Genomic DNA, 22,166 nt, shown 5'->3' on the forward strand with positions numbered 1-22,166 from the left:
ACTTCAGCAGTATGCTCTCACATTTACATGCACACACATTCATTTCAGAATAGTGCTTGTAAGAGTCATTTTAAGACACAATGAAAAGCTGAAAGATTAGATTCCTGTCTATATCCTTTCAATAAAGTCATGGCCCTTCTCTTCTACCAAGAAGGGCCAGGCTTGTCTCATTAGCAGTACAGTGATGCAAGGGCCCAGAAGTCCAGGCTCAGGGTCCGGTGATGGTTCCTGCAGCCAGTGCCGTAGGTGCTGCAGGGCCACACTGCTGGCACTGCTCACTCTGTCCAGGGAAGCCAAGAATCACGTCCCCAGTGTGGGCACCGATGTTCCTTACCAGCCTGTGCCTAAGGGGTGGAAGCAAAGGAGGGGTTGCTGCAGGTCTTTTAACATGCTCCCCACAAGAAGGGTGATACAGAAGCCGGTGAGATGAAGTATCACCCAACAGAAGTGGCTACGCTGGGTGGCAATGTAAGTGCGGCCCTGCCTTTGTAGCCCAAGTCCGGTGGGCTCTGAAATACTCCCAGGTGTAAACATTATTTGGATTTGGGGAACAGGCAATTAGCCACTTACATAATGTGACCCTACATTAGCTACCAGTTAGTAGCCAAGCATTAGTTTCTTAAATGTGATTGATAGAGCTGCTGTATTTTTAAATGCTCAGCCACAAAACAACTTTAAAGAACTAGCTAACTAGTTCTTAGCTTTTCTATATAAAATAAATGAATAAGTCACTAATGCAGGAAGACTACATCCAATAGCCATAACTTCCTATATATTCTTCCTAAAGACTCTTCCTAGTCCTTATTCTGAAAAAGAATAAACTAAGATATGCATTGTAACAAATGTTTTAAAATACAAGTGATGTACTGAAAAACTACTTGTTTAAAATGAGGTTTTCCTTAAGAGCAGGGTTATTACATTTCAGTTTTTAGGAATTTAAAGGGACAATGCAACCAACACTTAACGCCTGCTTATTGTAACAGTATAATACTGTTGGCTTGAATCCATTAATGAAATAATCTTTGTCAGAAGAGTGTCTATAAAGAAGGTTCTTAAAAGACCCCAAAGACATTATAGCACTGATGGTTTACCATTATGTGGTATAGCAAAGTTTTATTCAACCAGTTCTAAAAGCAGACATATGGAGTCCATTAAAACACTCTCTTTTTTGTGGTGTAATTCTGAATGGCTGTATTATGCTACTTATTTAAAATATGGATCGTAACTTCCACCACCAATTAATAAGAGTTCTACACATCGCATGCAATTTGTAAGATGTAGAGACTTTGTCATCAGCACCTAACACTTGAACAACATCAAGAACTGTATTTCAGCTAACTGTAACAAACAAAAGATTAACATGATGAGAACTGAAGAACTTTGACACTAAGTCAGGGACACACAAGTTAGCTGCTGTTACAAGTCAGCAAAGAGGTTCCTCTCCTATAAATCTTCTGACATTTTGAACAGTTTTTTTGTGTTTTTTTTTTTTTTTTCTAAGTATACATTTCTATCTTCTGTCACACATGCATAACCATACTCAACCACAGTATTCCCAAGTAAGGAATTTACATTTAATTTTATAAACAAATATTTTTAAAAAAGAATCTTAGTGACATATGAAACTAATCAACTCAACTGATCCCTCTTCCATAGTAAAAACTGCTTTCGCTGCTACTTCCTCTCAGTGCCATGTTCTGCACACTTATTCCCGCATCGTCTTTTCCCACATTCCTTTCTTTACTATGTTCTTTTGGACTTCCTGATTAAAGCAGTTAGGCCTCAGCCTTATATGTAGTTCCTGAATTCAGCACAAACCTACAAAATTCTTGCAGGTTTCTTCAAGATCAGGGTTATGATAGAAGAACCCAAGAGGCAAGGGTCAGGGTGCATGCTCAAGGTTCAAGTGGCTATCTTCTTGCAGAGCATCCTACCTAAGTAACAAACAGAAAAGAAGTAAAGCTTAAGAGTTATCCAAAAAAGTATATCTGCTTTGCACTTGCACAGGTACTTATGCATGGATGGATTTTGAGTCAAAAACTTCACAGCAGAAACTAACTAGAAGAAAGCAAGACAGGAAGGCTTGTTTATTTTTACTGAGAATTCTTTTGCTTGCAAATTCAGCTAAAACAAAAGAACTATTGGGTTTAGTAAGTTTCTCAAGTAGCTAAGGAGAAAGATTTTAAAATACATAAATGGAAGTAAAGTAGCTTCCTTGTCTTAATGAAAACTTCAATTTTTCAGTTCCTTTAGACCACCACATTCAATTTAACATAATAATATCATGCGCTAAGAACTATGAGGTTTTACCATGAGTCCTAAGGGAATCTGATAGTTAGCAAATGTGGTATCTCACAGATATGCTGGCCAATAAAAATGGATACACTGAAAATGGGAGGCAAGAGAGGCAACAGGACATTTAAAACTGTTCTCCTCATATGCCCACCTTCAGCCTCTGAAGTGTTACAGGGCCCTGAAGATGCAAATACACAAGGATTTGAGCAGACCTGTGTCTCACTGAGCCCATCACCGGCTTGGGCTCAGCTCAGGAAGAGACCAGGAGCAGATGACGACACGCTGGAAGATGTGGGCAGTCAATACTTATCAGCACGTTAAATATTGCAAACAAAGCTGAAGCCAGGCTTAGGTGAATGTAAGGTTCCCAGTTTAACCCATCAGGTACCATCACCAGCACTACTGCAACTTTTTCCTTTCCTATTTTTGGCCTTGCTGGCTTTATTCTGAATCTCGACATGTAACCAAGAAAAGACCTTCCTTTAAAACCAGCTCTTCCTTTTTATCTCCTTTGTGTACTTATAAAACCTTGAATATGTCATGCAGTAATCATATAACCAAGAATTAACAATTGGACTATAATGCATAGCAAATGTTCTTAGATGAGTCACTGTATTCTTTGTATTCTTGATTTGTTGGATTCTTTGCTGAGCAATCACCAGCTAATTACTGGGCTAACTATAGAACACCAAAATTGTTACATCTGCTCAGACCCGTCCGTTGAGGAAAAAAAAGGATTTCTCATTACAGATGCAAGTTTCATATTAGAGTTAGAATGAAAGTTTATGCAGTGATAGTTTTCAAGAGATCTCATTACAACTTTCCTTCAACTATTCACAATTTTTCTCATAAACGCGTCCTTTATGTTTTTAAAAGAAATGAACAACTATATTATCTGCCCACCATAATACTACCTTCAGACTACTCTCCCAGGCCTTGTAATACATGTCAGCAGACTTGGGTTCCACAATTCAATATCTGGAAAATTCCAGTATATCAAATAACACTACAAGAACAGAAACAATCTTTCTACAGAACATGGGGTACAATTTTTTTCATTGCTTTTGCAACCCACACACACATTTAGACCTACACATAGTGAGCACAGAGTAATATCAAATGTTGTTGCAGAAGAATTTACTGGTCTTCTAACCCAAATGAAAACCAGCACAGTGGACAAGACATAGAGTTGCCCACTGTACAGCACCTTGGGATTCAAAATGAACAGTGCATTGCAACTGTATATCCAGGAGCACTTGCGGAGCATCTTTTGCTACATTAGTGACCTGTTAAAATCATCATTGTCTCCACATATCTCTCTCTACTGACAGTTGATCGAATGGCAAAGTACTTGCCAAAAAAGGCCTGGCTTTTGTTCAAAGAAAACAATGTAATATGGATAAAAAGCAGCCTAGCTGTAAAAAGGAGTTTTTAACAGTAGCAGCAAGAAGAAAAGTAAAGAAACCTAAACATTTTTTTCTGAGGGTTTTCTCTCTCTCTCTCTTTTTTATTTTATTTTATTTTAGTTTAGTTTAGTTTAGTTTTAAGAAACAGTAAGAGGAATGTCTACTACTGTTACAGATACAGGTACCACTGCTGGTAGATATTAAGTTTCCAATTATTTGTTATAACACAGCTGAGAGTGATTAGACAGTTTACATATGACTGCTAGGAGCCCGGTGCACATTATGTAGGCCATCAGGTCCTGCAGCCTAAACACAATTCTTGATTTAATGGATAAATGAATTTTGCTAAACCACTTCAAATACAGGAATGTTTTCTGAATCTGTGCACAGGCTGTTAGTGTATTTCCATGGAGTCTCATTCCAAAGAGATCATAACACACTAATAAATGCTGCACCCCAAAATCACTTATCAATTAATTAGATGCCCTTTTTTTGTGACTGCTTGTAAGCTTCTACACTGATGTCTCATTTGGCAATTATTTTTCCTTTTACCTAATATTGCTTTCAATAAAAGTTGATCACTTCTTATGAAAAAGTTTTGTTTTAGTGTGTCATTACCCCCCACACCTCTATTTCTCTGCCTAGCCTCCCCACATACACACTGGAAAACATTCCTATTTTCCTCCACCAAATCCACTGGATCATTTCTCATCTTCCCAAAATACCATCTCTATCCTGAAAGCCCATATACTGAAAGATCTTAAGGACAAACTCCATATGACAGAAAGGGAAGCTTTATTAAGAAAGAGCTTTTGGTATAAACAGAATGAAACTCTGCAGTACAACTTTTGAAATGTCACTTATAATGAAGGCCCTTGATCAATATTTTGCCCTTCACCAATTTAAAGCAGAAGTCTAGCACCTTAACAGTGTTAGTGCCAATCCAAGAGGAAAACATTACATGGAAAAATGAAAATTGTGTTCAAAGGCCTTCAAGCTTCCTTTCCACATGCACGCTTCTCACAGATGAGCTACAGATTAAAGTACATAGGCTATTAGCTAGAGTATACTTTCTAGTTTGGAACCCAACCAAAGTTTGGAGGAAGCATGAACTGAAAACACTTTACATGGGACTTCATGTGAATTGATATTAATTGATCTCAGAGACAAGCACACAATTAAAAATGTATATGTAAGGCACCAACATCTCATGTTGTTAACCTATTTTTTTTTTAAATCTAAATTAAAAAGCCAAGTGATATTTTAAAGACCACATTTCTTGGAGCACATTCCTATAACCAGTTCATTGTAGAGGTTGGTGCAGTCCATTTTCCAACTGAATTAGACTTACTAATTGACTTAATGTAAGGCTGTTGAGACCATTATGTTCATGACTCTTAAGACTCATTTATTGGATGCTATGGGATCAATAGGATCAATTCTCTCCTTAAATGAAGTGAGAAACTCTCACATTAAACTTGGGAAGAATAACTAGTCCAAAATTAGAAGATCGTAGTAAAATAGATGAGCTTGGATTTACTGTTTCTTTGAGTGGAATTTATATGTATATTAATTATTCCCTCTGTCAAACATAGCTATTCTCATCACTGAGGAATCTTTTTCTTTTGTAAGACTAACTGGAGAACTCTTCACATTCTTTAAATTGCCTCAATTCTGGATTCAATGAATATTTAGCTGAAGGCAATAAAGCCACTGGCCCTATCTATTTAAGCTATGTCCAACAAGATGTGATAGGCATCAAGACATAATGTGAAACGGTTGAGATTTCTTAATGCTTTTTGCTCCTAACCCCAAAATAAACCAATAGCAGATGAGCCTTGTCAACAATTTGCTAGTTGCTTAGTACACTCTGACTACCATGTTCTAGAATGCACTCTATATATCTGGTTGGTATTAAAATGGATAATGAAGAACATATTTACATCCTGTATTTTTCCAATCCTATTCACTATATGACAGGATTAATGGGCCTACAGTTCACGTCAGGAGCCAAATTGTTCTAATAAAATAAGAAGCAGCTATCTACTGAGAGGCTGGACACGGCACAACTTGTTTATTGCCAAATCTGAAACAATGCTAACAAAAGAGAGTTTTACTAAATCTCATTCATGCCCATAATATTTTACATGCTAAAACTATGCTGAGTAAATAAAATTCAGAAAGCTGAAGGAAATCCTATTCTCTTATTTTCATTGAGCATTAGGAACGAGTTTGGCTTGGTACTGCAAACAACTTGTCTTCTAGATCACCTCAGCTACTTCTAAGATACCTAAAGACTCATCATAATCTACACAAGATATGGAAAGTACTGTGCAAACAAGCAAAGGAACAGTCATACTAGAAACCATGAAAATCACTGCCTATGTGAAGTTTGTTCACAGACATATATAATCCAACAGTCACATCAAAAGTGAGCCAGTGGTGATATTCTCATTCCACCAAGGTCAATGGAGGATGTGCCTCAGCTTTAGCATGGTCAGAATTCTTCCTATATCTTTCTCTTGAAGAACCTACAGACCAATTTAAACAAATGAAACTACCCTGCTTTAAAGTCCAAGAGGCATGTTTTAACCATCATGCAGACTCTGCACATCTCCTAAAAGAAGTAAATTCAACTATATTATATAGTTCTGTTCCTACATATATTCTGCTATTTTGTTCTCATGTTTATAACTTGGAAGATCTGATCCTTAGTATTCTATATTCTATGTATGAAAGAAGACATCTCAAACTCGCACTATTCCCACACTACAAAAACACACAGCTTACTGCAGGATCTCACTTTAATTCGATCCCAACAGCACTATGCTTTGCATCCTGCTTGTACTTAGCACATTCAAAACATCTTCCAAATCTGTCAGTCTTTCCCTTTTGTCAAACCAAGGTATCAGAGTTAGAGATATCAAACAAAGATGATGGACCAGACTTTGAAATCTTGAATTGGAACAGATGTAGTCATTTGCTGTTCAGACACGTATAGCTTTATCTCCTTATCTTGCAGAAGTCGCATTAAAAAAAAAAAAAAAAAAAAAAAAAAGGGAGCTTCTTTATTTCATATCAAATCACAGCAAGATGAGTCTCAACCAGGAAGATTGTCACTTTATGAGCATAGGAGCTTTTTTTTTTTTTTTTTTAATTAATCAAAATCTGAATTTCCTCATTAAAAAAGAGAAAAAATAAAAATGTAGTTTACCTGTGTACTCTGCATGCTTAGCATTCAGGATATTTCAAACAGAAACTGAAATTACTATTTAGCAAGGGGCTACTCATTTTTTCGGTAATTCTGTGGAAATGCAAATACAGTCTGAAAAACAGGAAAGTAAGATGTTTATAAAAAGCTGAAAGCTACTTGGCTCACATTACATAGATGAAGTTTCTAATGTGAATAATAATGGACTCAAGAATTAAAGGAAAGACACTGGCAGCTCTGAGGCGGTAAAGACAAATACACTATATACATTTTCTATTCTTAATGTAAGGAATACACATTTCTTAATTTTGAGAATGCCTTAAGTTTTTAAATCTGTTTCCATTTTCAGATAAGTTATAGAAAAAATCAGTAAGGTGTTCACCTAAGTACCTCTAAAAGCAGGCCTCTTTGATAATATACTCACAGCTAAAGTCTGAGGTGTCTCAAGTCTTTTGTCATTTCAAAATCTTAATCATATAATTATCTTATTTAGATATGAAATAAGATGTAATTCCAGTTTTATGCATATATAAATTGTTCACACTGCTGTTAAGTCAGTCTACTGCAAATAACTACTTGCGTATGAAGAGTTTCATATTTGTGTCTGAAAAATTAGTAAAACATGTCAGGATAAAAACACATTTAAACACTTCTGGGCACATCTTCTCATGAGAACACAGAAAATATCACATCAGCCAGAACAAACCCTTTCTAAATCTCTTAGATCATTTGCATGGATGCAACGTTCTACATGCAGATGTTTGCTCAGTCAGTGAACCTGAGGAGGCAGGAAACCAATTTATGTGCTTATTATCCTTCATAATAACTGTATACATGCCTAGAGATTAACACTCTAGGACCTCTTAGCAATGCAAATCACTGATACAATTTAAAATGCAGTGTGATAAAACACTACCCTATGCAACAGAGCAACTGAGGCACAGAAACAAAACAAAAACATTCAGTTCCTGTTTAAGCTGTTAATGCTCAGCATTTATTTACATAGGGGAAAAAGGGAGAGAGAGGAGGAAAAAACTCTTTGCAGACATGCACAAAAAAAAAAAAAAAAAAAATCCATTATGGGGGTGGTGGGATAGAAGAATCTGACGTTTAAGACATACTGACCAGCTCTGTTGGTAAGAGAACCAGGCACCTTGGATTCAAATTTCATGCTCTCACCACTAAACCACAATCCCTGCAGAGCATTTAAGTAAAGCTATAAAATGGAACATCAAACACAAAATGCAAAGCTCTAGGATGTATTTGAATACTATCAAACATTCAGCTAATCGGATTTCTCCTTGGCTAAACATACATAAACAAAACAGTGAAATTATTCCATAAAGCAGAATATCATGGAGATCTTTACATGGTTTCTACATGGAAAGAGCAGATACTGTTTCTGTTACAAACTAAGCATGAATGACAAAAATCAAGAAATGAATTAACACAGTAAAAAGCAATGATGAAAAACAAGTCAACAATGTTTGTGGCTAAACAAAATGGGTAAAGCTTAGCCAAAGTTTCAGAAGTTAGCAGTGAGAGACATAAATGAGAAAGAAGGATAATATTAAATGGTTCTGACATTAAATCATTCCAATACAAGCCTCTTAAGAGACATGTTATTCCTCCACAGCACTGCATTTCACTGTGTGCCTTTTCTCATTACATTTCTGCTAGACTAAGGTATTCTTAAGAAAAATCAAGTCCTGAAAGGCACATACTATACAGAACCTCACAAAAATCTAGAATCAAATACCATTTGATGTATATTGTTTTTCTATGAAAATAAGAACTTTGTAATTAAAGTTTTACGTGGAAATTGATATACTGAGCAAAAGCACTACTCACTCCAGCAGCAGTGAATAATGGTTCAAAGAGAGGTGTAAGAAACTTCTTGTTGGTAAAGGCAAATGCATATTTTCACTAGTTTTCCTGACCTGTCATACTCGACTCTAAAAATGAAAGCATAAGATAAAATAGTTCCTGTGAAGGTCTATAATTTCTGTAAGTGTAAATTGTTTTGATTTCCATATAAAAAGATTTCCCATGTTACCCTGCAATAGCCAGATCTACAAGACTTGGCAGGAATGTCTATAATGGCCTGTGGTGGTGAACATTTGTTTTCTTCTAGCCTTCTTCCAGTTCATTGTGATTTGTTTTTTTCAGAGGCACTAAGCATCTCCTGTCCTCCTTTTACCTGTCTTTTACCTTATAGAGGAACTCAGGCATTTATAACAACAGGACTTGGTATTACACCTCTAAGAGATAGCCCTTCACTTCAGAGAGGTGCATGGGAAAGCGCTGTAAGCACCTCCAAAACACAAAACAGAATAAAAAGTGATTTTCAAGGAGATCATCATAGCAGGCATGATATACTCTTAATAACAAGAGTATGAGGCTACTGAGTTGGCTGACCCCTCATTACCAAAAACACAGATCATAAGAGATAAAAATACCCCTGTGAAACAAACCATTCCACTGAGTCTTCTCTTGGATTTTGAGGTGTGATGCACTTTTTTTTTTTTCAGCTCTCTCCATCTACAGATATGAATGACGTGTAGCTGTTTATCAGATAGAGTGCTTACAGTGAGCTCCCAATGAGGATAAAAGCAACAGAATGCACATGAAAAAATGTTAAGACTTTAGTAATTAGAAAAAGCCAGCTGCTGCTAATAAGGAGAAGGAATGTTAAACTGGGATTCTTTTTTTTCTTTAATTTTTTCTTTAAAGTTTTCTGCCACTAAGACACAGAAGCCAAGTAAATCACCCGACTTTCTCACTATATGATTGCTGGTAGAAATCCATGCATGGAAAAACTACTGCAGCTCATCTGGTAGGAACACAAGCCCTAAATGGAGGTCTTCGTTCAGGTCAAGCTTTGGCAAATTCTAATCCTTCTCAGGTGACATTACTTGTATTCGACCACATCCCAGTTGATCTCTTCAAATATTTTCCTTCCTCTCCTCCTTAAGCCTTCCAGAGTGTGTTTAAGTAGCACAGACTAATGTTATTTTACCCAATGAGCCTCATATTACACCAGGCTCAATATGCAGTAGTTTCACTTAGCGGCTGCTTGGAAAGCTATTAAGAGAAAACAATACGAAACCAAGTCTGTCTTCAGATTCAGGTTTAATAGAGTCACATTTCAACCCCTTTCCAAAAGCTGAAAAACTCTGCATGTATTTATGCCACTGCTAATGTTACAAAAACTAAAAGTTGGAAGCAGCAAGACTTTTTCCAGGAGTCTGATGGAAAGAACAAAATGGAATGAAAAAAGAGTTTGAGTTCTCAGATAGAGCATTAGAAAAGTGAACTACAGCTCTAAAATAAGAGAAATGCCTGACTTTCAGTCTTTCTGTAGGATCTGACAGTACTATTGTATGAGTGCAATATTCACCAGAGCAAGCACCACTTCAGTGGTGTTCACTACACCAGAGTCCGTTTTTCATTATCCACAGACTTACAAGAAAATGTGTGAGAGCGGAGTTAGTTCTAGTATCCGAATTATTTCACTCACAAGCCACTCTATGGTATTTGGAAAAATATTTATCTGGAAAGAAAAAACAAAACAAAACCAAAAATAACATTGGGGAACAAGGAATTCCCATGATGTAAAATTAACATGATGGAAAACCTGATTTTTATGTTACTTAGTAGCTTTAAATGATACAAATCACCCAGGTAAACCAAGGTTTTCATCTTCTTTTTGGTTTTACCTCCTACATTTCACTCACTTCCCCTGTGCAGTTCTATTTGTGTTTTTTTTGTTTGTTTGTTTGTTTGTTTGTTTTCTTTTAACATAGGTGGAAGAAGGGAAGTCAGAGGTGGAACAGGTGCTATTTAAAGACTTCTGCTGGCCAAGGAGTCTTGCTGAGGGGAGAAATGACAGAACTGGGAACTCCTGTGTCACCGCTGAATATGAGGAAGCTCCTGTAGGTTGCTCAGTACTCTTAACAAATTTAAGGTTATTACTGCACAGGATTTAGTGCATGTATCCTAGGGATTCCTGAAGGGCACAGGCTCCCCATGTTTCTTCTCCATGTTTCTTGTCTCCTTCTTGTGCCCAAACAGGGACAAGCTAGGTACCTAAGACATTACCAAACCAAACTACCTTTCCCAGAATCCCATGATGGCTCAGGCTGGCCAGGCTCTCTGGAGGCCACCTGGTGCCACCCGTGCCCAATCAGGGACACCCAGAGCAGCCCAGCACCCAGCACCATGTCCAGACGGCTTCTGAAGGACTCCAAGGAGGAGACGCACAGCCCACTGTGGTGACAGCACCGCGCCTGCTAGAGTTCAATAAGTGTTTGGACAACACTCTCAGACATGTGGGCTGATTTTGGGGTGTTTCTGCGTGGAGACAGGAGTTGGACATGGTGATCCTTGTGGGTCTCTTCCAACTCAGGATATTCTGTGTTTTTGTGATCATCTTTATGGCTCTGTGTTGAACTCTCTCCACTATGTCCATGTCTCTCCTGTAGTGAGAGACCCTTGGGAATTACATATATTTTACTACTACAAATCTTTACAGCAGTAGAGGTGCACAACATGTAGCACTAGCTAGCCCACAGGTTATATTTATGGAAAGATTTTGCAAGATTCTTATCAGTTTCACAGCACACAAATTGCATTGAAGCAGTTAACAGTTTTCTGGTTTTGTTTGTTTGTTTGTTTTTAGAATAGCAATTATTGTAGAAAACATAAACTGAACACAGCAAACTTGCATAAGTATAGAAAACACTATAGGTAGCTCTTTAGGAAAATAAAGAACAATAAAAAAAAATAACACTAAAAATGTGTTTGTAATTTTTCTCATTTTACTTTGCAACTTTCCAGTTGCAAGTATTTCCTAAAATGTATTTCCTCAAAAAAAAACTTTGAAGGCCAACAGTGAAGTCCAGCAATATCTGAGACTGAATAAAAGAGTTACAATGAGCAGTTATGTGGTTTTATTAGCTTAAAAAAGAAACCATGACCACTGTCATCTCAGCATCAGTGAAGTCATCGCAGTCCTGCAGACAGCACTGCTGCTGTGAGAAATACAGCTGGAACCCAAAATACAGAATCATCTAGGTTGGAAGAGACCTCCAAGATCACCAAGCCCAACCTCTGACCTAACACTAACCAGTCCTCCACTAAACCATATCACTAAACTCTACATCTAAACGTCTTTTAAACGACCTCCAGGGATGGTGACTCAACCACATCCCTGGGCAGCCCATTCCAATGCCTAACAACCCTTTTGGCAAAGAATTTTTTCCTAATATCCAACCTAACCTAAAATACCTCCTCAGAAGCACCTTCAAATTAAAAGTACATTTAAATTACTAACTCCCATACTGCCATGACATTAATTTTTTCATACCGAAACACTGCTTCGCATTTGCATAAAACAGGAATTTATTTAGTTACCACTGTCTTTGATGCATACATGTGCTAACCAAAATTTTTACACGTGGACAGACTGACAATGAAAGCAATGCCTCTGTGATCCGGCATGTACCCACATACCAGTGGGTACATGCCATACTTCCCCGCTCTGTACTATGCCAGGCATACATCCCAAGCATGCTCCACATGACCTGTCCATGTGCAATCAGTACTTGTTGAACATCTTAAAACCACCAAAGGAGACAAGCATCTAGACCATGTACACTCAGATGGCCCAGGAGCCTATCTAACATGAAGGTCTCTACCACCATCAGCTGTTGCCCCAGGAGCAGATGACCAGAGCGCAGACACACAAACACCTTACTACGAAAAGTTCCGTCCCTCCTTACATCAACTTTCCTCACAAGTGGCAGTTCAGCAAAGTAGGGGAAACAAGACTGGCTGTTTCAGGGAAGTCAGAAGGCCAAATTTAGAGGTGAAACCACCTACTGAGAATGCTCCTGATGAAGGTATTAGAACACATAATTCCATGAGGCTAGATAAATAATCCAACACCCCATGAAACATTATTTGCTTTTACATCCCTTGCAAGAGCGAAGCATCCCAACACAGAGGCCATTTTAAAGTATTTTGCAATAACAGGCAATAACTTTAAACAAACTGAAACAAGAAGCTGCTGTCTCATGTTGTAAGCACAACCTAAGGCATCTTGGAGGCATTATAGTGCTCCTGCTGAGTTACAGTTACTTTTGTGGAGTCAAAACTGAGTCCATGCCCACCATGTTATTAGCATGCACTGTGTAAAATGAGACATAGACCAGGTCTGAACTAGCTGTCATGAAAGGCCAAAGAACATTTCTGCTAGTGGGGGGAAATCCAGCCTAGATTCTGCTCTGGTGACTTCAATTCAGGGTTTCTTCCTTGGCTGTTGTCTAAGTAATGCCAACACTACACAGCCCCATTGTAGCTGGGATCCTTAAATGCTACCTCATTATAGATAATGTGAAAGATGATTAAACCATAATTCCCATTCAAAAGAGTGTTAGCTACATGATTGCCAGTAGATTCAACAGGAAAGTCAGTAGGTTTATAATAAAAACATATCTATCAAAAATTTTGCAGCAATTGAAAAAAGAAATGTGCAAGTCGGTAATGCCTATCTTTGCTAAGCATAGTTGCTGTTTCAGTGGTTTCCAACCTGCCCAGCAAATTTCAGAACGGACATGCTGGCTGTTGTCAGCCCTGCTATACATGTGCAGATTAATCTGTGCATGCACAACAGCCATTTGTCTGATGTGGCTGTTTTTGGTGTTTTTTTTTGGTATGTCAAAGGTGGCAGCCATACGGCTGAAGAGACCATGCATTAGTGCAGAGTATATATTTGTCTGTAACATATTTGAGCCAGTATTTCAACTCTGGAAAAAAAAAAAAAAAAAATCTGGATCAGGAAGTTTATACTTTGCTGCACCACTGCAATTCTCTATCGGAAAAGCTGTTGTCCCTCTACAGTGTATATCTGTAGAAGTTTTTCCCAGTATACACAGAGGCACAGGTATTCATTGCTGCAACCTACGTGGGAGTTAGTAGCAACCTCTCAGTGATTTAAACAAAATAAATACATTTTAGACAACACCTAGAAGCTTACATTCCCAAAACTATTTATCTTTTAGGTCTCTTACTCTGTCTCACTATATCTACATTTGTGTCTGGTTTTTCCTCAAGGTGAAGAAAAGCTTGATGTTTCATCAAAAAAAATAAAAGTTTCTGCAAGGTAAATTTGAGACTAGTAACGGTGAGACTCTGGATTATTTTTCAGTTTACATTTTAAAAACCCCAGAGAGCAAAAATTATTATTTAAACACAGTAAAATTTTACTAGACTGACTTTTACAGCACTTTGAATCTATATTAACCATATAGAATATTTGCTGGTGCCCTCTTCAAATAGTGTTCATATTAATAGTGTTTATTCTTAAATGTAATTACAGAATTGCATGCCTGTTCTAAATACTGGCTGTAATTAATCACACTTTATTATGGTCTGGTATGGTATTGTCTGGTACCTTACCAGACAAACACCATCCCATAAAAACAAAATAACAAAAGGAATGGATAGCTTAAATTCCATTCACTTATAAAAGGACAAAGTTTTGCAGATACATCAAGTATTTGGTTCTACTGAAATCAGTATTTCAAAAAGGAATACATAACTGATTAATTAATGGATGCCATGCTTAATTACTGGATACCAAACTGCATGCTATCAAAAGATGTTTAACAAGCTTCTCCTGTTATAGTGAAGCAGAAATCATGAATACCTTTGTACTGTTCACCACATCTTGACAAATGGGATCTTAAAAACCTCCCTTTTCTTTGTGATCAGGGTACTTAAGATATCTTAAGAAAAATCACTTTTTTGCTCATACTACTATTTTATTCCTTTATTTACATTCTTTCACTCCTTACAATTTGTACACTCAAGTTTAAGAGGAAAGGCCCAGAAATTTAATCACCAATACCTTCCCCACGCTACCACCCAAAATGAAATTTGAAGTGACAACTCGTCATTTAAACAACAAGGAATACCAACAAAATAAAGTAGGACAAAGCCACATAGATTAATTCTAGCCTTGTCTTCAAGAGTATTTAAGTACTAGCATAAGGATGATGTATGCTTGTACATAAAATGCTGACGTCTGCTCCATGGACCACAGTTTGATGGATGAAGCTCAGAGGTGTGCATATGTTTGAAATCAAGGTGCTGAGATGGGGCAATCCAAAATTAAAGACATACAATTAAATTCCGAAAACCTTCTAGTTGCACAGGATGTCAGAAAATCTACAGTAAGTAGTATTGTGATTGTGATGACTCCATCACATGATGAGTTACAGTGGTTGCCTCCACCCCATGCTCAGGATATCAACCTTCATTTCAGCTAAGTACTTTTGACATACACGACATACAAACACCAATTTCTTGTAATTCCCCCTTTCCCATCTCCATGGAGAAACTATATTGGGAAGGTGGCATTAAATTCTCTGTCCATCAGACTCTCACTCTTGCCTCTCCTGTGTTTGACACCCAGATGCACCGTTATCTACCTATGGGGGAGCACACACAGGAGAGGCCACCACCCTGATCTGTTTCAACTTCACTTCTCCTCAGAGTTTTGGAGAAGTGTTAGTGAAAATGAACAGGATTGTTCACCTCATGGTAAACCATGCAACAGCTGAATCAGAGAAACATAGCTGCATCACTTTTTTCTCAATTTAGACCCACAAGTTATCTTACCGCCCACAGATATATGAAGTTTAATAGGTAAAAAAAAATAAACCCTGGTCAAAAAATGGCCTTAATGCTTGGAGCTACCTGGACAAAGCCATTGTGTAGACAGGAGCAGTAGCTGTACAACCCAAACTCCGCATCTGTCTGATGGTGCTCAGAAGCAGGATCCACTTGACACTTCACTTAGTAAGGTGCATTGGTCAGAATCCAACTTTATTATAGTTGGATTCTCTTCACAACCCTTTTTCCACACACTACACCTACAATTCTTTGGGAAGAGATTTAACAGGCTTTAAACCCAATACCACTGCCCAGAAAGCAATAGATTCACTGCACATGCATAAAGCAACTTTGCAGCACCCAAATAATGCTTTCCAAAGCATTGCATCTGCTGAACAAACACTACACAGACAATGAGTATACACATCATGGCAGCACCTAATTTTGGTGTCTAAAGCAGCCTGTGATGAAAGGATCAAGCTGTTACACTTGTGCATTATCAATAGCCAACATATATGAAGTCATGCTTTTCACCAAGAAAAGGATTAGCAAATACTTGGAGTCTAGACAAATACCAGAAGGTTCTCCAACTGTGCCTGAACAAATCTTTGAGGTTAAAAGAGAGGGCATATGTGAGGAAAAAAGTTATTTAATTTAGTCTGTTTGATTTTTAAACATATAATACAACTAATACAAAATAAATTCTTCAGGGACTATATCTGTTAACTTTAAAAGAGCTGCACCAACATGTAATTTTAATAGCAAAGGTCAGAAGGTTGGATGTGGTGCATCTCCTCTCATTTGGTGTTGATTTCAGCTTCCCTTAGAGGCCAACAATACATATCTGAATTACACTTCAATTATAGATAGAGGCAAATGTTCATCTTATTTAAATTTTATTGAGTTTGGGGAATGCTTTATCTGATCAAAGGCAGGCATCTACTATAGGGTGAACTAAATGGTACTAAAAGCTCCACAGGCCCCACTGACTAACACTCCATCCATTCTAAAAGAAAACGTAGACATTTCTGTTGCAGATAATAATGTGTAGTCACGTGAATTCCACCCCCCCCCCCCCCCCAGTTTATAATCAAGGATGCATTTTTGGAAAGGGATGTTATGACTCAGCTACAAGTTTCTGACTTTGATGTACAGTCCACTGGGAAAAATATGCAATCTGTGATGATCTGCAGGTTTGACTAGACATTGCCCTCTAATCTATGAAAACAAATCAACTTACATAGCTAAAGTTTTCTTTTTAGTAATGAAAAAAAAATACCTAGATGATCAGAAATGAAATGCAGACCTCCATGGGATAGTCAGACTTTTGGAAGAAGTAGGGAGAGAAAGAAAATGAAACAAAACAAAAGAGTTTAAAGAAAGACCATTCTCTTTCTTTATGCCTTCAGTTTTGATACTGATCACCTCTTCCACATTCTATCTTTTAAAAAACATCATATTTTTTCAATAAAAGCAACTTTTATAAAACAACACCGTGCTAGTTTACTTTATCATACTAATTACACAGCCCTGTATACTGTAGCAAATACATTTAAGTGTGAAACAACATTCTTATTTTTATGACCTTATCATCCCTAATTAGTAAGCACCCTCACTTTAGGTATTTGTCATGAATTTTGACCTGCTCTAGCAACAGGTTTCAGTTAAGCCCCAGGAAGCATGCTCCCCAAAATTGGAAGGCAAACAGTTAAACCAAAGCTGTCAAGCAGATAAATATGTCCTTCATCACACTGAAGAGCACTTTGAAAATCTTCCTACAGGTTTTAATACAAAATAATAAAAGCATAGACTTACTATGTCTGACCAGACACCCATCTAGCCCAGTATCCTCACTCCAAGTGACCTATAATGGAAGCCAAATGGATGCATACAGGAAAGAAAAAGCATACATACATCAGTATTATGCTATGTGCTCCCCATTTTCAGCATCCATCATAACAAGCCTCAAAACACCTCAGGGTGTTAGATGCATGCGACCTGCTCCAACGCTATCCTGCCTGGTCTCCAGTTGTTGCTCCAGGACATCAAGTACATCATCTGTCAAACTTGCCAGGCACAGAAGGGCATCTTAAATATCACACACAGCACTAGAAGTCTACTTGAGGCAACTGAATCAAGCATCTGAACTTAGATGTCCACTTTCAATCTGAATCCCACTCTTGGCATTTTGAGCATCCCTTCTGCAAATCTTCACAATCCACTTCAGCACGGTGCATCGTTACCTAGTTTGTTATTCCTTCATTCACACAGAAGTTCTGGCTTTTGCTGAAGTTCAAGAAGCTTCCTCAGACTTACCAGACAAGAGAGCATACATAGCCAAAAATTTTACAGTTTGACTTTTCAACAGTTTCAGTATACGATATTCTTACTCGTGTAGTAGGATGAGTATATAAATAATGTTTCATAACTAACTATCCTAAGTGATAAGACTGAAGGATTGAAAAAGGGAAGCTACCTTCTACTGCTCACAGGTACCTGGGTAATCACTCCAGAAAGTGTTAACATGTCTTTTACAAATTGTTACGAGTATTTAATGTACAACCTGAGGAAAACATAGAGTTCAAAGTATAGCTTCCTAGTAGGATTTTAAGCCTTGATCTACAGACAAAAAATTCACTGTCCTCCAAATGTAACACATTTCAAGTTCAAAGAGAGGAGGTTAGATCAGATAAGATGTTTGGATACTATTAGACAATGAAAAAATATTCTTTATTGTATGATTTTTTGTTGTTTAAGGTAGTACATTGCTCTTTGGAGTCAGTAAAATTATTGTAAAAACAGATGTGGTATTTACCTTAATCAGGTATTTCCAGCACAGGTTTCTTTTTCCTAAGGATCAAATCCTCAATCTTTCCCATGCAGCTGAGAAGGGCTCCAAGATTACCTGCTTCTCAGGCAAGCATATTAGGAAAGCTACAGCCCTTATATCTAAATAAGTTTTCCTCTAGTTGAAAATCCATGTAACAAATTAATTACCACTGCATGGTCAAGATATCCATCTTCCATTAAGGTGATACACATTTAATCCGCATAATTTTGATTCCAGCAACTACGTTCCTCCATATATGCATGTAATCCTATGAGCACCCTACAAAGAGCTATATTGGGTTGCTGACACTTGAGGAAGCTTCCCTTCCCAGGCTCTCCTATTTCTGCCTGTGGATATTTTGCCATCACAATTGTTACTTACCATTCACATATGGCCGCAGATGTAGTCCCTTTCTTTATGTACATCTAGCACAGTGTGAGAACATCCAGAGGATGAGTATTTATGGCAACCTTTATCACACTCCTTAAGTACGAACTCTTATGAACTAATTAGAGAGACAAAATTCCTACACTCACAGCTTTACTTATATCCAAGATCTGCAAGAAAATTCCAATATTGCCATATGAATGTGTCTTCTTTGCTGTTCCAGCAGCGGTCTCATCAACTCCAGATAGTCTCTCTGTACTACAAAGTCTTCCTGTCAATGCAGACACTGCTACCGTGTTGACTTTTTTGTTAGAGAATTCTTTTAGCAACTAATTTTTGGTGGTTGTTTACAATGAAACCTATATTATTTTCAGCTGATGCTTTTGCAGAAACCCATTGCTCCTCCTGGTAAACCAGGCTGACAGTCTTTATTTCTACATACCACCATTTGGATCTCAAGTTTAGGAAAGTTGATTCTCCTCAATTCTCAAAGAGGAGGAGAATCATGCTTGGTCTCTCATGACTTAGTGAAGTGCTAAGACATGAAGTTGCTCATACTGATTCCTAAAGAGAAAGAGAAATCCAAAGAAAAGATTAATTTTTTTCATTGAAGTGAGCAAGCGAATAGGTATCTAAAAGAAGTGAGAAATCAAGTTATACAATTAAACAAGAAAGGGAAAGAAGGTGCTTTGATATTAAATAAACTAGTTGTGAAATTGGACTACTGACCTTTATGGTATAAAACCCTTAAGTATATTTTAGAATAGCTTCTGAAAGAAAGGCAAGCCACCATAATCACCTTCTTAGGATGGAGACTTCCAAAGGGAGAAGTTGCTAGAGTGATTTGAGGGAAGTACAGGCTCCGGTCTGAATGAACTAGGCAAAGCAGTGTTTTAAATGAGCTGCAAAAGTAACTAAGTCAAGCAGTGGAGCTAGCAGAATCTGTTGATTGTAAAGTATTTAAAGAGTAACTTTTAAGATTGTGGCATTGACTAACAAAGCAAAAGTCAATGCCAGGTAGGATCCACATTCTAAGCACAGATTTTTTTTTTGTTCCCCTTCTACTGCAATGTTGCATGCCTTGGTTTGAGAAAGAGTTGAAAGCAGAAGGGGATACAGAGGTCTGGAAATGTCCACTCAGATTTACTAAATTCTTGTTTACTAGAGTATTCCACACACACCAACACAGGCATATATATATACTTAAAGTTTATGGTACGCAATTTAACTGCTTTTCAGAAAAGAAAGAAGTCAGCTACACGTGATATTTGCCGTGATTCCAGACTGAATGCAATCGATTTCTACCGCACAGGAGACTCAATCTATGCCAAAAATTTTATTTCATTAAGAAAATGATATTATGGAGCATCTGAGATCATGTAACAGACAAAACAGAATGCCAGAGAAATTTTAACTGCCAGTACCCCACAGTGAATGCCTGATTATTTGCAGATGGGATATGGAAAAATTGTGAAATTATTGGAATTTTGAGTCCTGTATGAAAGCATTACTTCAGACTGCATGTGTCATGGCAAATGTCTATTACAGTTTTGAATACATTCTTAGATTTTGCTTTCAGTACTTAAAACTGGCTGTGCTTACTTCTTTAGGCTTATTAACTGGAAAAGACTGCATTCTTCAAAGCACGAACCAAAACCCTAAGGTGACAGCACAAAACAGTGCCAGTAAGTCAACTGTCAATACCGATGTTATTTATCCAATAACTAAACTAAAACCTAATTTAAATCAATCTCCTTTGGAAAAGCCAGTTGTTCAACAAGCACAACAATTGGTCTAAGATCAATCAGCGAACACGAGATCAATTAAAACCAGCTTAAGTTTTTGCAGGAGGACAATTCACACAACTCAAGTTAGATGTCTATTCATTTCAGTACTCCCACAATGCAATCCTTAAGCTCTGTTGTAAAGCAGAAATACCACTATCACCCTTCGCTGTCTAGCCAGCACTCTAAGTAGTTCCACATTTAATTAAAGACACAGTATCCCCTTTGTTAGCACAGATAGCCTGGTCACTTTAAAGGACTGCTATCATTTTAGCCACACACACAAAAATTAAATTCTGGAAACCATCTGTTGAAAACACATCAAAACCAAATTGCTTTGCAATTGCATTTGTACCCACTCTGAGGCTTACACATGCATGAAAGTGCAAACTATTTTCCTTTTGCAACTGCTTTGTACTGGCTTAACATTGAAGATGTCAGCTCCCTCCCCTTCCAAGGAAGGCTTTAGCACAATTTGGTGAGAAAACCCAGTTTCTTGGCAGTGGAGCCACCTGATTTCCAGTTAACTTTAGAAACAGGGGGGCAGACATGGCCCAGAAAAGCACAGGAAAAGGGGCAACAGAATAATTCGGATATGCAAATAATAAAAACATTTTACACCGAAGGTCAATCACCGCCGCCGCCCCCCCCCCCCCCCAAAAAAAAAAAAAAAAAAAAAAAAAAAACGGGAATCAAACGGGAGCCCCCGATAGCCCTGACAGCTAGGGCAGAGCTGCAGTAACCTTTTTGTCCACATGGGTGCTGTACTGGCACATCTCACCGCTCCGCCCGCACAACTCCGGCAAGCCCGGCTCTAGCATCTCTCCCGAGCCGCCCGGACCCGCACCCTGGGGCTCAGGATCCCTCCCGGGGCTCCCCCTCAGCCCAAGCCCCCTGCGCGACCACGACCCTCCCTTAAGCCCTGCGCCCCGCGGGGTTCCCTCAGGTTGCGCGGAGAGGGACCGGGGGGCGTCCTGAACGGTGTCCGCGGAGCACACCGGGGACACTGCAGCCCCCTGGGGAGACCCCCGACGGCTTCTCGGGGTCGCTTCTCGGGGTGAGGGCTCGCTGCCCCCCCGGGACGAACATCTAGCCCGACGGCGCTGGCAGCGGCGGTCCCCGTCGGGGCTCAGAGTCCCCAACACGGTGTGTCCCCCCCCCAGTTTCACCGCCCCCCGGGGGCCGGGCTCACCTGCCCGGGGTGCCTCCGGCGGGAGCCCCTGCTCACCTCTCTTGCTGCGTCTCCAGCGGCTGGCTTGGCAGTGGCCGTAATCCATGCAGTTGAGGATGAGCAGGGCAAAGGAGAAGAGGCGAAACTGCATCCTGGGCCGCTGGGCAGGGCAGCCTCCCTCCCTCCCTTTCTCTGGCGGCGAGGGGCGGCGGGGGCCGGTGCGGGGCTGCGGGCGGCAGGGGAGGGGGCGCCGGAGCTCGGCGGCTGCCGCAGGGCCCGGCGGGGGCTCACTCGCCTCTCACCCCCCTTCCCGCACGCTGCGACCTCCCGGCGGCTTCCAGCATCGCCCCTGCGCTGCGGGGAGAGAGCGGGGAAAAGCTGGGCTCGGGGCTTCCCTCGTCCT

At 39.0% G+C, this 22,166-nt stretch overlaps 1 protein-coding gene across 2 annotated transcripts in view; it reads right to left on the minus strand.

Annotated features, from left to right (window-relative positions):
- The window catches only part of RSPO2 (R-spondin 2), a gene marked incomplete at both ends in the record, with an annotated part of 109,847 nt that extends 87,933 nt beyond the window's left edge, over window positions 1-21,914 (minus strand). For both annotated transcript variants that reach the window (XM_084281919.1, XM_084281918.1), the window contains one exon: window positions 21,821-21,914. In XM_084281919.1, the coding sequence (XP_084138045.1) occupies window positions 21,821-21,914 (94 nt within the window). The remainder of the gene's footprint in view (window positions 1-21,820) is intronic.
- Window positions 21,915-22,166: the final 252 nt, after the last annotated feature.

Source organism: Netta rufina (genome assembly GCF_964035555.1).
Source record: "Netta rufina genome assembly, chromosome: 2".
Lineage (NCBI taxonomy): Eukaryota > Metazoa > Chordata > Aves > Anseriformes > Anatidae > Netta > Netta rufina.